Below are 15,360 nucleotides of genomic sequence, written 5' to 3' on the forward strand. Positions count from 1 at the left end.
ACTATTTGTCCCTTCTCCAGCTCTACAATTAGAACCTTTGAAAGATGTTAAAAGCATAAGACAAATAGCCTTTGATCACTTCTCTCTATTCTAAATGAAAAAATGGGAACAATAAGTTGTTACAGCGTTTTCTTATTGTAGTACATTACTGGAGCTGCACAAATGAACAATGCTTAACAGTATGTTTTAAAAAAAAGACACCCCCCCTCCCAACCTCACTCCAAAGCTTTTTAACATATCTCATCTAATAGCTGCCAATATTAATAGGTCAGTATCCAAACTCAAGAATACATACATCAAAGTGCTGTGTGGGAGATCCACTTTGGATACCTTATTAGCAGCACGGCACTCCTACACCCCTTCTTTGATAATGTAGCACCTAATGACTGAAAAGATAACCAACGTGAAGACAAGGTCAAAAATGAGCTGGAAATTTTTGATTGACCAGTAGACAAAAGTACAAAACATAGATTTAAGTTGGGAGTTAGAGCAACGATAAGAGGGATGTCAAGATCAAGCACAACTGAGACTCGAAAAGTTTGTGTCTGTCTTCAGTCAGCTTTGCAACTACTCCTTTCTCGGATCACGTAATAGCTTTCTGTTTTCTCCCTAGCACTAAAAGAAAAACAACCGAATTTATTTTGAAAACTGAGTCCTCTCTCTGCTTAGGTGGTCAAACCACAACATTTTTCCTTATTCCGAATTTGGGGGGGGGGGGGTTGTGTTTTTTATTTTTTAATTTAAAATATTAATCTAAGCAACCAGAAGAAACATCACTGTTAGAAAACTTTCTACTTTTAAAATTAACTATACGGCTTTTTTAAAATTGTTATAGTTATATAATAGGAAAAGCTCTCCTTATGTTTCATTGAGATAGGTCAGTTAAAACTGTAGCAATCACTTTACAGCTATTCATTTTAATGCAACATTAAAGGAGTCAGATTAGCAAACAATTTGTTCCAATACCAGTTGGGCCTAGATGTTTCAAGTGAAAAATGTGAAACTGCACATTTACATTTATCAACTTCTTGGAGATACTAACTGGGAAGATTTATTTATCAACAGCATTGGTATATGTAAACTGTTGACTAATAAGAATGCCTTTTTACCCCTGCCAGAACAAAATATTTTATCTTGGTTGTTCCTAGCCAACCAAAATAATGTTTCTCATATCACTGTAAAGAAGTGGTATGCAGCATGATTAAACAATATTTCAGCTCTTTAGTTCATGCAGAGGTTACTTGCTAGAAGGCATAAAGGTTTGATTAGGCTTACGTCATACATGAAATATTTTAAAGGGAAGCATAGAACTTGAACACAAGTGCTGCAGCTACATTTAGCTTTTTCCTGTGGTCAGGTAGGCAAGTTCTCAGTCCCTTCCTATAATAAAGAGGCAGAAAATATCAAATAATTGAGGAAACCATAAACCTTTAAGACCACCAAACTAAGGAGTTTAAAACGTATGCTCTGAGAAGGATTTCCCACATTTTTAAAATTATCATCATATAGGCCTGTATTCAGGTTTGGCCTACTGTAAAGAGCAAGCCTCCCAGCACATTGACTAACTTTACTAGGAGGTGAGGCAAAATTAAAAAAAGTATGAGCCTAGTCCTGAAAATTCTCATGTAGGCAGTGAAGACACTAGTTAACACACTGCTAATTAACTTTAGCAAACAGTGGCATAAAACTGAAACCATAGAAAGAAAAAACTATTAATGTGCACTGCATAGTTAACTTCTATTGTGCACCAAGATGAACAATCTTAAAATATTTTATTTTACCTGCACAAAGATACTTGTTCCTGATCATATCCTTTCCAATAAATCCTGTTTACCAGATGTCATCGGTATGAACAACTGCGGTATCTTATGCTGCAACCATATATCCAAAGGCAAAGTAGTCCACAGGATCTGGACATTTAACCAAAATATTTAACCATGTAGACCACAGAAATATGCTTGCCTGAGTTTTCTACATTCCCCTTTTCTGAAAGCTTCTCAGTGCATTAAAATGCAATTGCAAGAATAAGTACAGGTTGCCATTTGGTTTTAAAAAAATAATGATAGTTTTCTTCCTTTCTGGGAAGCACTCACTACATACTCCATCATAGTTAGGCTACTGAAGTGTTATTAAACCAGCCCAAATCTTTTTGTTTCCTTTTTAAACAGTGGCAGGTCACTGATATTTTGGCCGAACTGACCTTCTTTGTGACATCTATCATCTGTAATGTGTATTCCAGCTGAAATGCTTCCATCATAGTGAGATTGAAAATAAGGTTATCCTTATCCCCAACTTTCATGTCTTAAGAAAATCCATTCTGTAGAGGATGGTCTCCATATATAAATAAAAAGTCACCACACATGAACAGTATTTAAAACCTTATTAACAGCCATACCATGTCATTAAAAAGTTTCAGCAAGTCAGTAGTGCTGTTAACATTACAGTCCTACTTACAATCCCTTTTTATTTTCCATTTTGTCTTTTGAGTAATTAAATTAAAAATCCTTCAAAGCAGTAACAGTGGATTAAATGTTGTCAAACCGCAATATAAAATTACAGAATAGTGTTCTGATGATGACTTTATTAAACTTTGCATCTTAATTCATTTCTTCTCGAGTGTATGAAAAACGGAATTCTTAAGACAAAATACCAATTAACTGTCGTACCTCATTATTAAGTATTGCGTCCTTATACACGTTACAAAAAATAGAATACATGAGCACATTAAGGACATACAGAACTAAAGACATGGAAGAAATCCATTTAAATAATGACATCTAATCACACCTGAATCCTGTGAGGGCAACAGAAAAGGAATTGAATCCTCAGGTACCGGAGGAAGGTGAGTGATGCCACCAACCCAGGAGTGACCACATAGTCAGCAAGCTTTTCCTGTTCAGATTTCCAGTGAAACAGCTCATGAGTCAGTTGTTACTTTGAAATCAACTCAGCAAAATGTTTACTTTATGAAGAGGCTTTTAAAGAAGGAGTGAGTAGAAAGAGAAAGAGAAGACACACATATGAAACCGGGGAAGGTGAAAAAATCAGCCAGTGAGGTTAAAACAACAAAACTGAACTACCATAAAGGATGACGTGTGGTCACGATCAGTGTGGGAGCCAAGAAGGCAAGCCCACATATCATATCTGGCCCATGAAAACGTGAGCTTAGATCTACGTTTGCAGGAGTTGGAGGAGGCAATCAGCAGCATCCCTTCTCCCCGCACATCCCAAACACCCTCCCAGCAAAACAACGTCCAATGCAGCACTTCTCTGCACGCACAGAGTAACACCATCACCCCCTGAACCAAGGAATCCGTGTTTCTGAGGAGTCTGCATCTTGTGATTGAATTTCCGGCGTCTGCCTGAGCTTTTCTCTCAGCTGGACTATTAAGGCTCCTATTCATATCCATCAGCTTGGGCAGCAGACAATTTCTCTCCCCTACCCAGCTGCCTAGTTTTATGAAACTTACAGAAATTCAGTATCTTTGAAACAGTTTCAGCTCTGAGAAACATGACTGAAACAGGTCATTTGGTTGAAACATGCCCCAAAGCAACAGAGGGCACTGACAGACACAAAGACAGTGAGATCAGCTAGGAGTTATCTTCTTAAGATCACAGCCAAAATGGATGAAAGGGGCCAATGCGAGAGAACAAGATGACACATAAATCCTAAAACTCCACCGTAAACACCAACACAAACCTCACTTTGATTATACTGGTTTACACTGCATTTTGGGTGGCAATGTTCCCATTGCTGCTATAGCACAGTGTAACACCACCCTGCTGCATTTTGCATTAATTTGTTGCAGTAACTGATACAAAAGAGAAGAGAGAGAACTAATGCTGCCTGCAGGACTCAATGAATTACACTTAACCAGCATATTATTGTAGGCTGATAGTAGAATGCCACATGAACACAGATATAATCAAATTCTGTTTGGGGCATCATTTATTTAAAATACTTCAAGCTCCTTGCTGGCAGAGCAACAGCAAATTAGCATGCTATGCTGTGCACTTCAATTAAAAAGCAGTCTCATCTTTCCTATTTCCAAGGTACAGCAGAGCAAATCTAATTGTGCCATACAGCCAGTTCTCATCTTTGCAGAGTAACCAAGGCTTTGGGTTTTTTTTGCTTTTTGGTTTTGACAGATTTGTCTTCTTCTGAATAAGGCCATGTGGGCTTTTATGAAACTTGCCTCCTAATTGCAGGCAATAAACATGAACACAGCCAGCAGCAAAGGCTGTAGCAAGTACAGTTTAAGTAAAATGAAAATAAAGGTAAGAAAAGAACCACAAAGCAAGTTCATTTTACATATGATCTGAATAGTTAAACCACCAGGATCTGGATTTCAGTGTTCACAAGAGACGTATACATGCCTCCTTCAATATAAACTAAAAAAAACAAACAATCCCCCAAACCTATAGCTTAAATGCTGAGATAGGCAAAGATTTTTTATATTTTGGAGGTTAAAAGGTATGACTAATTAATGAGAAATATTTATAAGCCAGGATGTTATTAACTTTTAAAATATTTGCTTACAGCATAAAGAATCTCTGTTCTTGCACTTAGGCTGAGATCTTTGAATATGAGATCTGTTTTTTTAAAAAGTATAGAAGCATCCTCTGTGCTTTGGAAATTCAACTGATGTGTTGCTTTTGACCTGAGATCTCCCTATCACACTGATCATCTCACCCCAAGTGAACAGGTGAGTCCTTCTGCTTCCTTTTATCCACTACTCATTTCCTATCCCTGGTACAAAGACCGCACTACTTTTGGACAGGAATTGAGTCCACAGAATCACAGAAATGTTTGTCTGAATGGATTTCTGGAGGACAGCTAGTCCAAGCTCCTGCTCTGAGTGGGACCACACAAACACCAGTCGAGGTTGCCCATGGCTTTGCCTGCCTGAGCCCTGAAAACTCCCGAGATGGAGAGTACACAGCCCTGCTAGACAGCATGTTCCTGTACTGCATCACCTTCTTGGTGAATTTTTTCCCTGATGCCCAACCTGAAACGTTCAGCCTGCAATTTGTGGCTGTTGCCCCTTCCTGTATGATCTGACACTACAGAGAATTATCTTTTCCTCTTTGTAGCTACTCTCCCAGCATCTTTGTTACAATCTTTCAAGCAGCTGTAGGCTGCTCTTTTCTTCCCTCCACTGTTTTTCACTCACCATTAGGCCAAGGAGACTCGCTGATTTTTTTGAAGACTTTGGATATCACTCATCCTAGTCGGTCTTAATTCTAATGATTCTAGGTATATGCACATTACACTTACTAGACCTGGGTTTTCATCTGAACAACAAAGAATGACACAAAACTTAGCAGGAAAACCGGGATTATCAACTCAATTCAACTATTTATTCATTCTCACCAGAGCAGCTAGAGAGACTTGTTGAATTGTGGACCAAAACCAAAAAGCCAAACGCTTAAATCTGTTGATTTCACATCATGGTAATGGTTCTGAATATTTAATGCCACTTTTTAGAAGGATAAGTAAAAAAACCAAAAAACCAAATCATCTCTGCATGGTTTCCAGTGAAAAGACAAAAAGTGCACCACAAATACAACACCAGAAGTTAGGCATTGAAATGTGAGTGCTACCATCTTAGATGTTTGATTTATTATTTTCATAATTTTATGCTATAATCACTACAGTTATGAACTATAGTGGGAAAGCAACAGCGTCATTTTTTAATAATCTGCTGTTCACCACATTGTCTTTATGTTTACTATTAAATGTTTTGTACACTTACGTGCATTAGTGCTGTTAAACCTAATGATGGAAATTCTATTATGATTTTTAATGATATCCAACTTTTATACAGTTGCAGGTTGTTATGAAAGAACACAAACCTTAACTTTATTATCATTCATCAGCATTTGTAAATATAATTGACATTTTATACAGAACCAGCTTTAAGTAACTTATTGGCAGCAATACAGATGCCTCTTAATATTACCCTCTGGCTAGCTATGCTGTTCGGGCGCCAGAGTGTCTGCACTAATGACTTGGAATTAAAATCAAGTAAAAGCTGAGAACTGTAACTCCGTATAAAACAAACAGCCATGCTTCGTACCAATTCTTTTTGGATATACCTGGCATTTTTAAAATTTACAGTGGGTATAAAACAGTGAAAGTGTTTGAGACTAGGTAACAAAATAGGACAGAGAAAAAACAAATCTGATGTTCCCAGATTTCTACACTTACCCTTAGGCACACCATAGGAATTGAAATGAGGAGAGAAAGTAGACAGTGCAATTAACCTTTCCTTTCCCTCTTTTTTTTTAAACAAAAAACAAAACAACAAAAAAAAAGGCAGAACATTTTAGACATTATAAATAGTAAAAAATACACATACATGTTTTTCTGCCATTATTTTTCATCTCAGCAATTTCTGTAGTTTCCTGAGGATTTAATGTGCTTAGGCATGAAAAGGGACTTAATCCTTAAAAAATTTTCCTATGAAGACATGGATTATGTTATCAAAAAGATTTAAGAAAACCTGCTTCACTGTACAACCAGGAAAGCTGCTCTGTCTCTCAAAGCCTCATGCCTTGACTTCGAGGTATTGAGTGGTTTTTTTTCCAGAGCATATCTGAGCCCTCTCCTCCCCACACCATCTACGTATGACCTATTTGACTTCAGCTGCAGGGAAAAAAAAATAAAATTAGGAGTAGAGCCAAAATACTTCCTAGCACTTTCCTGTCTTATGATGGGCCACCACACATGGAAGATCCTCAGAGAGCTACTGATAAATCTCATCACAAATATCATTATTTCACCCAGTTTATCCACACCATTTGCTTCGATAAACTACATTTAAAGCCACCATAATTTAATTTTAGCCAACTCTGAGGAAGAACCTCAGGATCTGGCTCTCTAAAGATGGATGTTTTATTCATTTATTTGTCTAAAGAAGTAGATTCTTTTCTGAGCTCTCATTTTGGTGATACAGTTAAGAAAACACAAGAATATATTTAATAAGCAAGTGTAGTATACATTAAACATTCAAAAGAATATCCATATTGTATGGAGAAGAGAGGAATTTTATTATTATACAAACATACATGTATATATAATGTAATCATCTTCTTGCTTTATGGATCTGATCTCCAAGGAGAGTCACAAATCCACACGATAGCCCTGAGTGCTAAGATTTTGAATTTGGTTCTCTGATTTTACAATAGCTGAAAGATATGTAAAAACTCATGTAGCCAGACAGCTCCCTACTGACTACACATCTAAGCAACTTCACATGCATATATTATTCTAACCAGCGAAAGCTGGAAATAACATATGCCTAAAAAAAAAAGAAAAAAAAAGGGAAAAAAAGAGTACTTGAAAGGAGACTGTTTTCAGCTTCTGTGTGAAACCTTCAGGGCTCTCCGTGACCAAACCACATCCTTCTACAGCATGCTGCCATCTCAGGTGGGGACAACCCAAACTACTGAGTTACGCTCTGCAGAGTGAAGGGTGGAAATTGCTTCACAAGCTTATAAAAACAGCTACTATAGCTCTTTGTTGTTGAATGCAGTTCAGGGAAATAATTAATAATAACTATTAAAATTTTGCTAGTGTGGTCCTGAAGGATTTTTATAATTCTGCCCCATTTTTAATCACAACTTTTGTAAATGACCACTGGCCACAAAAAGCATCCAGATTGCTTTCATTTAAAATAATAATCTATAGCATGGAGCAGATTGACATAATTTTGTTCACAGAAAATAATAAAATGTCCCGTGCGCTGTGCCTGACAGTATTGCTATGATAAAGCTACACCTGAAGTGTGTCCACAGTTGCACTGAAATGATTACAGGCCCTACTGCCTCCCTACTAAAAGTTTTAGAAAGTTAATGGTTTAGTTATCCAACCACAACTCAGTTCATAAAAGTTTTGTGTTTAAGTGAGGAAGTGAGGATGAATTAAGATGTCTACTAGCCCCCTCGAAGGGGATCAACTGAATAGTGTGTGTCAATTTTAGGGCACGTAATCATGATTCCCACTCTGCATCTCCTTCCTCATCTTTTTCTCCTCTCCCCAAAACGTAGTAAGATGAGAAATCAAACAGGCTTCAGACTTCTGAAACTTTGATGGTCAAATGCTAGAAAATCTCTCCTGGTAGGCTGTGAACCAAGAGTTTTCAGAGACTTCCAAGTTCATCACATCTGGGCATGTTTCAGAGCCAAAACAAATTTCAAACCATGACCAAAACATGCAAAAATCTGAAAACTTCAAAAGGATATTAGTATGAGAACTGGCTTTTGTGCATGCTTGTTTTCTTTTCATGGGCAAAACAACACACATTGCCGTAACTGAAGTCACGGGACGTATTGATAAACTCTGTATCAGATTTCTACATGACAGAGACATCAGGCATGGATAATTAAACCTAAACTGTATAAACCATCAAATCTATAGGTTACAGAACACAGGCTCTTATGAGAGAAGACATTAACTGTAGGTGGCACTACCAGAATGTATGCCCTATTCCATGATTCTAAAATACAGTTAGGTTCATATGCTAAAAACTGTGAAATGAAATGTGTGTATATCTCATGTCCTTCAAAATCATATTGATATATGCAGTAGTTACTAGGTTGTGATCTAAAAGATATCTACAGGGCACTGAAATGGAAACCAACAAATTCTGTCCAAGCACTTTTTGGAAATTATTTGTTTTCATCTTGTTCCTTGTCAAATACATAATGCATTTTTGTTCTCAGCAAAACTAAGCATTTTGTATATTCTCAGCTTCTGTCTTCCTCTTTTTTTTTGCTTTCAGCACTAAATATTTAAACACATTCAACCTAAAAATCTCAAGCTAGTAATCTGTTGCTTGTGTCTTCTCCCCGAGGTGTAACTCTCAATGAGGCAGTACAGGATTGCTGAAGAGACATGAAAGAGATTGCGGTTACAGTCATACCTGCCCACAGGCCAGGCCCATACCTCTCTCCCCCATACCATGAGGACATGATAAATTTAACTCCAGCGCATCTGCACCAGCAACCTATGAAACATGCAAAAGGAAAAAAAAAGCAAAATTAACTTCAAGTAAGGTACTCTTTCCTGTAGCATTTACTGTTCATGTTAAATAGATTTCTTTAGACATTTCTTTTTTTTCTTCTTTTTTTAAAGCAAGAAAGCTATGGTTATGATAGTCTGAAAAAGAAATGTGTTGATCATTACAGAGAAAAAATTTCAAAAACTGATGCGGCTTCCCAAAACTACAAAGGAAATTAAAGTAAAAAATAAATTAAAAAGAGACAGGCACAATAAGGAGCTGGTTCTGAAAAATGTTAAAAAATGAAATGTAATTACAGGGCCTTAGGGCAGCACTGAGAGCGAGGTTCAGTAGTCAGTGTTACACAGGTGCTTCTGTGCTCTGAAGAAATGTGACTCAGTAGTAAATTTCTACTTTCTGCTTTAACGAATTTAGCCTCTAAATTTTCTGCAGGCACCTGGACTGTGCCATAGCTTTTGTCATTAAATATTTTTATTTCTGAAGTCAAACAAGAGAGTATTAAAAGAAGTCCATACAAACATATTAGTCATGCTAATTCCTCTTCAGCACCCTCTATTAGTTACAATTAAAAAGGCAAACGAGCCAAGGCGTACAAGGGCAGCACACAACCATGCTCCTCCTCCTCCCTGCCGAACTGCTCCGGCCTGAGATGACGATCTCTCCTGTTGCCTCCCATGTGGCTGTAACGAGTATTTTGTTTTGCATTTGCATTTTGTTTTTGCTTATTGAACAGCAGTAATTTTGCCTGCTGCGTGGCCATGGTTCAGCAGCTCCCCAAGTGCACGAGCAGGGGAGAAGCCTTCCATTACTTTTGGGAATCCTCCACGCCCTAAGCAGCTCTGCAAGCCCAGCCATGCTGCGCTGTTGCTGGTGCTGTCGGCCTCCGTGACAAGCTGACCTTTTGTATGAATAGGTCGTCCTCCTGCCGAGAGGCACTGCGGTACCTTCTGGGGCTTCTGCTCTTTGGAAAGCCACATCTATTACCTTCTAGGTAGGTTCCTACGCATGCGATTAAATAGCACTGCTCTTTTCCAGAGCGCCCCAAACAAGTGTGCTGCTCTCCACAGAGTGGAGACCAACAACTTCTTTGTGGAAGAAAGTTATATCACACAGGTTACACACTACTGAGTGCATTTAAATAACTACTTCTTTCTAAAGGGGTAACATAAATACAAACACATTGGAAATATCTGTCTTAAAGCTAGATAGCAGTACCACTGGATTAAAAAAAGAGGAGCAAATGGCACAATAAAGTCATTCATCTTAGTCAGTTTAAAAGCAGTACTGCTCCCGTTAAGCACGGATTCCACAAAAGATTTCATGGTCAATTAGGTAAATACAGGTATAAAATGGACTAGTGTTGAAGATCACCAAGCTAAATACTGATAATGTTTAATTCACTTCTCTAAGTCCCCTAAGCTATTTTTTCCCTTATAGGTTTGAAATGCCCAAAGAAAATGGAGAATTGTCTTCCCACATCATAGGAGGGCTTAGGACACTGTGAATAAAGAAACAACAATGTCCGAACACACACATTCAGCCGTATGAAAACACAAATTCAGAATATCCACACCCATATCTACACATACACAAAAACATATATAAAAAAATTTATAATACTTATAAAACACTTAGATCTGAGCTAATGATAGCAATAACGACAAGCTAATTTTTTTTCTTTGCTTAGATTTGTTAAAACCTTCCTTTATTGATCTGAAACTATGCTTTTTATTTCCTCTAGATACTTTACATGGAGAAAACCAGTTTTATTTAAAAATAACAACTTTCTATTACATTCAGATATAGACACCTTTCTGAATGAAATTACTGCGGTCTTAATCAAGTATTTCCCATACTATTCTCTGTGGACACAGGTACATGTTTTTAAATAGTTTTTTTCTTTCAAACTGAATCAAAATTTCAGGTGTATAGTCTGTTTGCATATGTGTGAGATCGGATTTATATTATAGGAAGCCTGCTGACTGCTATTATATATGCTGGCTTTCTCTGCTATCATTTTTGAAAGTCTGTATTAAAACTAGAATAGCATTAAATGAGCCTTTTATACTTTAAATATTCAAGAGTTTTATATTCAAAATTTCTTCTGGTGCTGTCAAACTAGTATGCCTGTAGGCAAGGTAAGATCAAGTTAGGCTCTCAAAGGTAGAATTAAATTTTATCAGGGCATCCGTCATAATATACAGTTTGCTTAAAATGCAAATAAAAAGTATCTAGATTCAAAGACTAAAGGCTTTCCAGGTACTGCTTAAAAATCCAAGGGACTATTTTTATGGAACAGATTTCCTTTAAATTTACATTTCTGTCATTTTAATGAAAACACAGAATAAACAAATTATAATGGTCATGCTTTAAATTCTCACTTTTCACTTTGAATGTATTTCTTTCAAGAAATTCCTTATTGCAGCTCTTGTTTTTAAGGAGAATAAAAAAAAATGCAGACATACATTTAGGAAACCATTACCTCAGCCATTTTTGAAAGTTCAGTCCAGTCCTCCCTGCTATAGCTGCACATGATACTGGCAATCAGAATCTGAAAAGAATATATATGTAATCATTTTAAGCCATGTTAACAGATTTTGTAATATAGTCCTTTACTGGGACTCCAGACATTAACTACCACTACCTGCATATGGGAACTACCAGCTATATACTACTAGCATGTATAGTGAAATATAGCTGTATATTTCACTGGGGATAAGAAGTAGTATACAAAGTCATCTATTTTATCCCTGTTTTTTAAGTCATTAAGGAAAACCAGCAGGTGTAGTCAAATACATAGAGAACTTCGCATTCTCTTTGCCATGCGATAAAGTGAGAACAAAGGCTGTCACAGACACAGAGCCCACCAGGAAAACTGTCAAAGGTATTTGTTTCTGAGGTCAGGGGAATTAAGTTATTTACTATTTATACAATGCCAGAAGTTACTTGGGGCCCTTTAGAGGTAGGTAAGACATAAATGCAAGAGTTTAACAAAGCAGCGTACGAACACAATATTCCAGCTGACTTCAGGAAGGCAGGCTACACCAAAACCAGCCCCCTGTAATCTCATACTGTGCAAGTTAAGGACAGTGACAGGCAGCTGGGACTGTTTTGTGTAGAGGCAACTGGGAGGAGACTCGTAGGATATCGGAAAAATCTAGGAGGACAGGCAGAGTGGCACAGGGAAATCCCAGCTTTTCTTTTCCCACAATACATATTTTATTTCCTATTTGCTGGCTGTGGCCCCAGTTCCCCAAGAGCTGTTTCTGTGTATTGCCTTTCCTCCTCACTGCACTGAGCACCCTTCAGGTCCAGATTCTGCCTGTAGCTGCTGCTGCCTCCAATATCTTTACTGAGGTTCAAGTGTTTAGGTAAAGTAAGTTTTAATAGGATTCTTCTGCGAGGGCAGCTGGACTCACACCTTTCCAGTTGCACAGTGCTATTTACCGTTAAGCAAATGTTAACTACTCCTCCGGTCCATGTCCAGTTTAAGTAACAATGTTAATTTCTATTTAAGACCCATCAAAGATCATCAGACACTGAAACTCGGAAGTTGATACATTTGTGGTACAATTAGCAGAGAATTCAGCCCAGGAAATCCTGCATGGAGGACTTCGTGGATGGATGAGGTTTGCAGGAAAAAAGTAACAGAGACCTATATTGCAGCAGCTAAAAGGTTAAATCAGAAAAAGAAGTCACAGAACTTATGACCACAGTACCAGCGCAGTCTGTGTACATCAAAGGAAACTCCAGGGGAGGAGAACAGAAAAACAGCTGGCCACACTCTTGATTATTTGGCCCTCTTACGTGAAACGTATGAAAGTTTCACAAAGACGTTTGATTCACAGGTAGGATGAAATTTGGTTTTAATCTTTTTTGCTTTCCAAACAAGTTTTACTGTCAGTATTAATATCTGGGATGAGCTTAATCTGTCACTCCCAGTCAGTATAACACTTCTCTTGAACTTTCCCAGAACGCTAAGGGTTAATGACTCATTCATGTAAGGTAAAATACTGAAAAGCATAATGTAGAAAAATTGTCCAATACACACAATTGTTGGAAACTATAAACTCCCAAATTATCTCCATAAGAAGGATATTTGGTATCTTTAGAAGGGAGGGAACCATACTTTAAAAAGGAAGGCAGCTAATGGAGAAAATTAGACATGGTGAGATTACAATCTATTCATTTAAAAGGACAATACCACTTATCATCATCATTATTTCCATTGTTTTGCTGTGATGAATCCGTACCTATCAATCTACCACCCACCTACCTGCAGACTACCTACCCACCCACCCACCTTTCTGGGTGACGTTTGCAAGATGGGAGTCTTTTGAGAAGGAAAGCCTTTGACGAAGTGCCTGCCTTGCCTGCAGGTGCCCATCTGTGCGCACCTCCAGCATAAATATTTAAGACCAAGCTTTTCACTAAACGCACACAATCATTACTGGCCATGCTTTTATTACGCTCTTGACAGAGGAAAAGACTCTCTCTCCTATACCATCCTTTTTTCTATTGTGAAAAACCTTATATAGCTCTATAGGCCAAATGTTTATGAAACAGAATTTGCTCTATGTTCTATTTGAATATTCAAGATAATTTGAGTACTCCAGAAATAAACATAAATCTCTTTAAAAAGACTCTAATATTTTTAAACAAACAAATTGTGAAAAATTGATTTAAGAAAGTATATGTCAGAAAAATTTAGAGTAAGAAACTAGTTAAAATATGCACTAACTGGAGTTAGCTAGAAACTATCTTGTCAAATTCACACTTTTTATAAACTAACCAAAGCAAAAAAAACCCCAAACAACTCAGACACTGACAACATGATAAGGGTTTTCACAGTTGCAGTCACAATCCAAAGTATATCAGAAATCTACACAATTCAGCTTTAAAACAAACCAAATTTTTCAGCAGCAAAAGTTGTAAAACAACAAAGGTGGCTGACTATATTCACAAGTAGCTGAGTTAGGTTATGTCAAGTGTTATTAATGAAGTTTGAAAATTCTGCTGGGAGTGTACAAAAGAGGAGGAACAAGATCTGTGATGTTTCAAAAAGCTGTTAATTAAGACAACATGTTTATTTAATATTGATTAGTTTTAGCATTCACATTTAAAATTAAGTACATACTTTTGACAGAAGCAGTGGTTTACAATAACAAAAATAACTGAAAGCAAAAATTACATTTCTGCTGCGACATGAAAACCATGATCTCAGAGGGAATAATGAAAATTTTAAGAAAGTAGGGATTTTATTCTCCTCTTTTCCCCAGTGTTCTCTTATAACTTGAAATTAAACTTAATTCCTACGTAGAAACAGGTCCTCCAGCTCTCCATGTTAACAAAGCTGTCCCTCCTCAAGTGACTGTTCTTCCCCTCTACGGTCTTTTCATTTGGAATCAGTACCCACGACAAAAAAAAAAAAAATACCGTAAGTGGACATTTAGGGACACTATCTGTGATGTTTGAGGTTTGAATCTACTCCTAAATCCTACTCCTAATTATAAAGAAATTTATAATTTATAAAGAAAACATAGAATATTATCTCCTATTACCTAGAAAGAGAATAGCAAGAAAGAAGTAAGAATAACAAGTGATAAGGATCAGAGTTTCTATTGGAAAGTAATAAACAGAAGTTGTATCAAATTTCAGTTTCTCAGCCTCTTCTCACTATTTTTTTTCCCCCCATCTTTGGTGCCTGCAATGCCATGTACCACATTACCAACCCTGTAACTTTAGTAGCCCCAAACAGTTGTGTCTCATGAAAGTCCAGCACATGGCCCAGCCCAGGAGCATCCTCAGAGAGCGCATCCTTCCTTTTCACTCCTGAAATCTGCAGTAGCAACCTGAGCTTAATTACAGTTGTTTGAACCACAAGTGCAAGGCCACACCACGCTTGCCTGGCTTACAAAAGTAGACTACTGACAGATCTTACAATAAAACTGCTGCTGAAGTGTAGTAAGCGGTAAATGAAGGTTGAGTAAATTGCAGCTTTGTCATAGCTTGAGTGGGGGCTGCCTGCGAAACCGTGCATGACTGAAGCACAGTGGGATCCCTGGCCCATTCCTTACTCCAGATCAGAAGCATAGCTGGCATACGCTGTTCCCTCTTCTTCTTCATCCAAACTGCTATTTTGCCTGTTGTTGAGAGATCCTGCCTACCCCGCCCTACGTCAAGGAGTGTGGCGGCCCTGCAGACACCACTCCCTCCCTGATGATCGCTGTGACAGACGTCACCAGACAAGGTCTTTACGCCCCGACATTACACAAGGTGATAGACAATTTCTCCAAATGCCTATAAAGGGACAAACACATGTTTGTAACATCAG

At 37.6% G+C, this 15,360-nt stretch overlaps 1 protein-coding gene across 2 annotated transcripts in view; it reads right to left on the minus strand.

Moving 5' to 3' along the window:
- The window catches only part of DPYD (dihydropyrimidine dehydrogenase), a 365,931-nt gene that overhangs the window by 106,608 nt on the left and 243,963 nt on the right, over nt 1-15,360 (minus strand). Inside the window, exons 15-16 of one of the 2 annotated variants that reach the window (XR_011325793.1) lie at nt 11,509-11,577; nt 8,951-9,011 (exon numbers count right to left, since the gene is read on the minus strand). Coding sequence is in view for 1 of the 2 variants with exons in the window: in XM_069789317.1 (XP_069645418.1) it covers nt 8,928-9,011; nt 11,509-11,577 (153 nt within the window). In the remaining variant the exon portion in view is untranslated. Of the gene's footprint in view, nt 1-8,927; nt 9,012-11,508; nt 11,578-15,360 lie in introns of both variants that reach the window. The other variant, XM_069789317.1, reaches the window with a different exon arrangement.

The sequence above is a fragment of the Haliaeetus albicilla genome, chromosome 8 (assembly GCF_947461875.1).
Source record: "Haliaeetus albicilla chromosome 8, bHalAlb1.1, whole genome shotgun sequence".
In the NCBI taxonomy this organism is placed as follows: Eukaryota; Metazoa; Chordata; class Aves; order Accipitriformes; family Accipitridae; genus Haliaeetus; species Haliaeetus albicilla.